Source organism: Cebus imitator, unplaced genomic scaffold (genome assembly GCF_001604975.1).
Source record: "Cebus imitator isolate Cc_AM_T3 unplaced genomic scaffold, Cebus_imitator-1.0 Scaffold140, whole genome shotgun sequence".
NCBI lineage: Eukaryota > Metazoa > Chordata > Mammalia > Primates > Cebidae > Cebus > Cebus imitator.
In genome coordinates, this window is record NW_016107455.1 from 3,869,545 (window position 1) to 3,875,987 (window position 6,443).

The following is a 6,443-nucleotide window of genomic DNA, read 5'->3' on the forward strand; positions in this document are numbered from 1 at the left end:
AAAAGCCATCTTATCTTGGCTACTGTGACATAATCCTCTTCTGATTTTTCTTCTATCTCATTGGTTGCTGCTTCTCTTCTTTGCTGGTTCTTTCATGCCAGACCACAAATCTAAAAATTGTCATGGACCTCCTCCTCTTCTCTATCCAGTTCCAAGATTTTCTGCGTAATCTATGTTACCAGAGTGATTCTGAAATCTCTAAAATCTGCAGCCTAAACACTTATTTCCAGAACTCCAGGTATGAAAGTCTAATGACTTATTTAATATTTCTGCCTAGATATTTAGTAGGCATTTCAAAGTTAACAGAGAGACGTTTCAAAGTTAACATAGTCAAGGAAATAATCTTGATTCCATCTTTGCTCCTGTTCCATGTCCTCTTCCTCAAAATTATTTACCAATTTTATCTCAGCAAATGGTACTGTGCTTACCTAGACGCTCAAGCCAAAATCTAATTTTCATACTTCATTTCTCTTTATCCTGTTTCATCATATCCAATTCATGAAGGAGTCTTGTCACCTTTATCCCTCAAACATATTCCAAATCTGTCAACTGATCGTCGATCTGCAGCAGCCCCTTACTGAAGGCACTACCATCAAGCCATCTTTCCTGGACTCCTGCAATAGCATCCCTAAACATCTCCTCGCCTTCTACTCACACAGCAGCTACAGTGATTCCTTTAAGACATCCATAAAGTTGTGTAACTCTGTGCTTAAAATCCACCAATGGTTTTGTTTCTTTGTGCTTTAAATCATGCCTAGCCAAAATCTAAATGATTTAGTCTGATTACAAAGTTCCACATGATCTGGCCTTTGTCCATCTCTCTGATCTCATCTCACTCCACTGCCCGGTCAGTGTCCTCCAACCACACTGGATGATATTTGGCATCTAGAATGCCTTGCTTATTATCGCAATAGAGCCTTTTCCCAGGCTGTTCCCTCTGCTCCACTTTCTCTTTGCTCTGATCTTTGTATGGCTGGCTGCTTCCTGTCATTGTTAGCTCCTTAGAGACTCTTTTTTGACCAACTAATCTAAAGCATTTTAATTTCCTGCATTTTTCTGGTTTATATTTTATGTATGTATTTATCCACTTTTTGGGAGGGAAATCTATAGTCGGGAATATAGAAAATGTTCAATAAATGTTTTAAAACAAATAGATGGAATTTAAAGCATTTTCTGATTCTAAGTTGTCAATTATCATTATTATTATTTTATATGACAGAATATCATTAAAGCAACATTATCAACAATAAATTAACAATAGCAACAGTATATTACATTTATTGAGTGATTACTACATGCAGGTAGTACTCCAAGTGCTTTGTATATATTATCTCATTTAACCCTCTAGCAATGCTTCAAGGTAGTTATCATTATTATCCCCATTTCGCACATGAGGAAACAGGCATGAAAAGGTTATGTGATTTGTCCAAGGTCACATAACTGAACGTTGTCACACAACTGAATGACAGAGCGAGGAATCAAACCAGGCAGACTGATTTCAGGTCCTCCATGCTTAACTCCTTAATATTTGATTATTGTAATTACCAACACCAGTAATGACAGGCAGCACTGATTGAATAGCTATGATCTACCAGGAATCCAGGCCTTTTACTTAGGTTAATTTCTCACAAAAGTCCTATGAAGTGTTATTATACTTATTTTACAGATGCAAAAACAGGGTCAAAGAAGTTAAATTTCTGGCCCATGATCAAGCAGCAAGTAAGTGGCATAGTCAGGATTCCACCCCAACGTGACTTCAGATCAGTGCTCTTTCTACTCTACTACGATGCCCACATTTCCTCCCAAAAGGCTGAAACTTTCATGGTCCATAAACCATGAACTCAGGGACTTGTGTTGAATCTGGAAAAATCTGCCATATTTGTAATTTCCTCAATTCTTTTGCTCACCCAACAAATATTTACAGATTGTCTAATATGTGCTGATGCATTGTCGTATGGGGAGGACTCTGTCATTCTCACTGTACTATTAGGCCTCTCTGCTGAGTCTATTCTCACCTGTGAAGAAACTTCTCGTAGGTCTGGCGGAAGGCAAATCCTGCCCGACGTACTCTCACATTTTCCAGTAGTCCAAGATATTCTACTTGGTGTCGGCAGCGTTCATCATCAAATATCTGTGGAGATTTCTTGTCATTGGGTTTGATACAACGAACATAATATGGTTCCTAAAGAAACAAATCAGCAAATGGTAAGTTCACTGGAGAAAATTCCCTGACTAGGGACACTAACGTGTAATTAGTGCTAATTGTGTCAAGTAAGCTCAGTGCCTCTAATTTCTCAGGCATACACACTTGTGAATAAAGTATTCTTCCTTTCTCCTTCAATTCAAAGGTTAGATGTTCTCGTGCATTCAGCTAAATTTTTATTTAATTATGTTTTAGGCTTTATTAGAAATAGTAGAAAAGGGATAAGACTAGGAAGTAACAGAGATGTAAATATCGCGTTTCTGTGTATTTACGAAAACAAGGTTAAAGCAACTGAAGGAGTAATTCAATAGAAAAAGGCAGCAGCTAACAATGAAAATGGATGGAGAATGTAAAAGGACATTCTTTATTAATGTTAATATTATGTTAAGGAATGATAGGGACAGCTCTGGTATATAATAAGTGCTCCTTCAGAGTCAGCCATCATTATTAATATTATTGCATTAGTTGGTGCTTTTGGAAAAGAGATTAAACTTCATGCGTAGGTAGAGAAGTTCTAAAACTACCTATAGGCATCAGTGATTCTGTAAAGGAGCTCAGCTAGCAATCCTTCCCTCTGTGCCAATTAAGTTTTATACCACATATTAGATCATAACCCCTTTTAAATATCAAATCATGCTTGGCATAGATCCTGATACACTGAAGATAATGAATAAATTATCACTGGATAAATCAATGAGGTCAAATGTATCCTATAAGTGTAAAGAGTTTCTTCTCTGAGTCTGTTATCTATCAGACACACAGATGCACTTTGATTAAGATATAGAATCCTCTGTAGTTAAATTAGGCAGTTTTGAGCTCCGCTGAGGGCTAGAAGTAGAAGGAGGTAGTAAATAATTTAAGAAGTAGGACAGATTTGAAGGATGTAAATTTACTTGCATTTTGAACAGAATAACAGTTTCCAACACCTAAAAAAGAAACTCCGATAGTACATTTATCATGCTGTTCTACATGGTGAAATGTAACATCATTTTTTGCTTTTTTCTAGGCCCTGCTGCATTAGTTTCCTATTGCTGCTGTAGCAGATTATCATAAATCTAGTGGCTTAAAACAATACAGTTTTATTATCTCACATTTTGGAGGTCAGAAGTCTGAAATAGGTTTCACTGAGCCAAAAATCAATGTGTCATCAGGGCTGGTGTTCTTAGACGATCCAGAAGAAAACTCATTTTCTTATATTTTCCAGCTTCTGGAGGCTGCCCACATTCTTTGGCTGGTGGCCCCCTTCCATCTTCAAAGCCAGCAATGGCCAGGTGAGTCTTTTATGATGTCACCTCTTTCATTCTGACTTTTCTACTTTGTTCCTTCCCACTGAAGCACTCGTGATAGCACTGGGCCCACTTGGGTAATGGAGGATAAGCCCTTATTTTCAGGCCCACTCATTAGCAGCCATATCTTTATCTGCAACCTAATTCCACCTTGCCAGGGCACCCACATATCATGTTCATAGGTTCTGGGGATTAGGATGTGGACATCTGGGATGACTATGGTATAGTAATAACAACAATAAAAAATATCATCTATCTGGCCTTCATTCCTGGTTTCTGGCATACAGCTTCGAAAACCTTTGAAATTTCTTCAATGATAGGAGTGTCTTAGTTATGCTAATGAGATGACTCATAGCTGGGCCTCCAGATAGCTTCAGGGTGGGAGCTGGTCACCAGAAAACTCCTTCATGTTCTGGAACTTATAGCTTCCTGACCTCTGGGCAGGTTAGGGGGACTAAAGATTAAGCTTAATCATGTGGCCAAAGATTTAGCCAATTGTGTCTTTGTGATGAACCGCTGATAAAACAAAAAAACAAAACCTCAGAATCCTGAGCCTCAGAAGAGCTTCTTGGTTGGTGAACACATGGATGTACTCAGAGGGTGGTGCACCCTGATTCCAGGGGGACAGAAGCTCCTGCGCTTGGTCCTGAGTTCTTGAATCACTCTAGTGAATTACCAAACCTGAAGCAGGGTCATGGGAATCCTCAAATTTGTACCCCAGTCGTATATAAGGGCGGGTGTTCTGTGGACCTCATTTGCAGCTGGCGTCTGAAGAAGAGGAAAGTCTTGTTGGGGACCCTGTCCTTTAATTTTTCAGATTTGATGCTGACTCTGGATAGTTAGTGTCAGAACTGAATTGAATTGTAGGACACTTAGCTGATGTCAGAGAGTTGGTGTTGCAATGCAAAGACCATTATTCTGCCTAGTATACCTGTCTTTTTTCATCTTGTCATCTGAGGCAGGATGAAAAACAACCTCAATATCTTGCAACGCCTCTCAAATCTGACTTGGCCTATGACATGGCCAGTAGAATGCAGCAGAAGTGACACTGGGTTACTTCTAGAAACCCATCCTTGAGAGGTTCTGACCACTTCTACCATGTGAAGAAGCCCAGGACTAAAGACTACATGAAAAAAGATGCTCAGTCATCCAGGAACTCAATTTGAGTGAGCTCATCTTAGCCTATCTAGCCCCAGCTGACTGCAACTGCTTGGTGAGCCCAGCAGAACTGCCCAGTCAACCACTGAATCATGACAAAGAACCATTATTTTAAGCACCATATTTTAGAGTGATTTGTTATAGATTGATAAGTAACTTATACTTCTTCCCTACTCTGGAATACCAACTCTTTGATTAGTTATTAAATTTGGGCATATTTAAGCAGAGGATCAATATTTTATAATAAAGCACAAGCAGAATCTTACTTTAAAAAATAGTGATGGGTGATCAAATGTTCACTAAATCTGTAATGATTTTCGAATGGTGCATCTATATTGGGGGAACAACTGCAGCTCACTTGGAAAAATGGCTTTAATATGTTTTTTAAAAAACTGAATAGGATGGGGAAGTCGGGGAGGAGGCACTGTTTACTTGAGGGTTTTCTACTAGTTTGCTGAAATAGAATGTCTGTTCTTGGTGAATAAACTAAGAAAAGTGGCACTGAGCACAGTAAATGCCAAAATGCTAGATTTGCCTGCATATTTGGTACTAGTGTAATGGAATAAGCATTGCACAAAATCAGAACACTTGGGTCTTGCCTGTAAATTCTCTCTGGAACTAATTAGCTAATTAATGGAATGAAGATATTAGGGCTTTGAGTAACGACAGACTAGGTAATTTAAACTGACACCCATGCTGAGGGTTAATGAGAATAGGTAAACAAAATAAACAAAACATTTGCCTGAAGACATTGGAGATCTAACAGGACAGTGGAGAATTACTGGGTCAGAATACAGGAGAGGAAGGACGCCGTGGAAGAGAACCCAGGTTTGAGACTGCCTTTTTTTCCTGGGGGAATTTGCTGACTCTAGAGAAGGTAGATGGGATTTGAGTAGTAATTTTGGCAGCTTCATGGGCCCAGTGGGACAAAGGTTAGAAAATAAGGCCTGAAAAGGAGGAAACATAGGTAAACCCCTCTCACTTTGGGTTAGGATCCTGTCACCAGGAATAAGGATGAATTAGAAGTAGGCAGTCTGTTACAGGGACCATAATTCAGCTTTTAATCACCTGAGTCCTTGAAATTGGAATGGTTGATTTAGGATACTGTTGTTCTTAGGTTACTAAAAGAAGAAAATTAACTGTTCCCTGGAGAAAAATAACATAAACTTTGGCCTCCAATTATTTCTATTGATGATTTTGCAAATATAATATTTGGAACAAAATAAAAACCAGGAGCCAAGGAAACTGGAATTAGAAACAGCAAAACAAAATAAAAAATAAACAGACTGCAGGTGTCCAGACACTGGAGTTATCAGACAGAGATATTAAAATAACTATGCTTACCATGTTCAAGGTGACAAAAGACAATATGAGAATTTTGTATAGAACACGAAACTATGAAAAAAACCAAACCAAATGGAAATCTAGAACTGGAAAACATAATAAAAAAAATTAAGAACTCAGTGGATCAGTAGAAGAGTAGATTAGAAATAGATGAAGAAGGCCAGATATAATGGCTCAAGACTGTAATCCCAGACCTTTGGGAGGCTGAGGTAGGTGGATCAATTGAGGTCAGGAGTTTGAGACCACCCAGGTCAACATGGTGAAATCCCGTCTCTACTAAAAATACAAAAAAATTAGCTGGGCATGGTGGCGCGCTCCTGTAATCCCAGTTTACTCAGGATATTGAGGCAGGAGAATGGCTTGAATCTGGGAGATGGAGGTTGCAGTGAGCTGAGATCATGCCACTGCACTCCAGTTTGGGCAACAGAGCGAGACTCCATCTCAGAAAAAAA

At 38.9% G+C, this 6,443-nt stretch overlaps 1 protein-coding gene across 6 annotated transcripts in view; it reads right to left on the reverse strand.

The window, feature by feature from the left end:
• MYO1D (myosin ID) overlaps positions 1 to 6,443 on the reverse strand; it is a 362,631-nt gene that overhangs the window by 212,286 nt on the left and 143,902 nt on the right. For 5 of the 6 annotated variants that reach the window (XM_017542198.2, XM_017542195.2, XM_037743342.1 and 2 more), the window contains exon 15: positions 2,016 to 2,182. In XM_017542198.2, coding sequence (XP_017397687.1) covers positions 2,016 to 2,182 — 167 coding nt within the window. Of the gene's footprint in view, positions 1 to 2,015; positions 2,183 to 6,443 lie in introns of those variants that run through there. The other variant, XR_001829185.2, reaches the window with a different exon arrangement.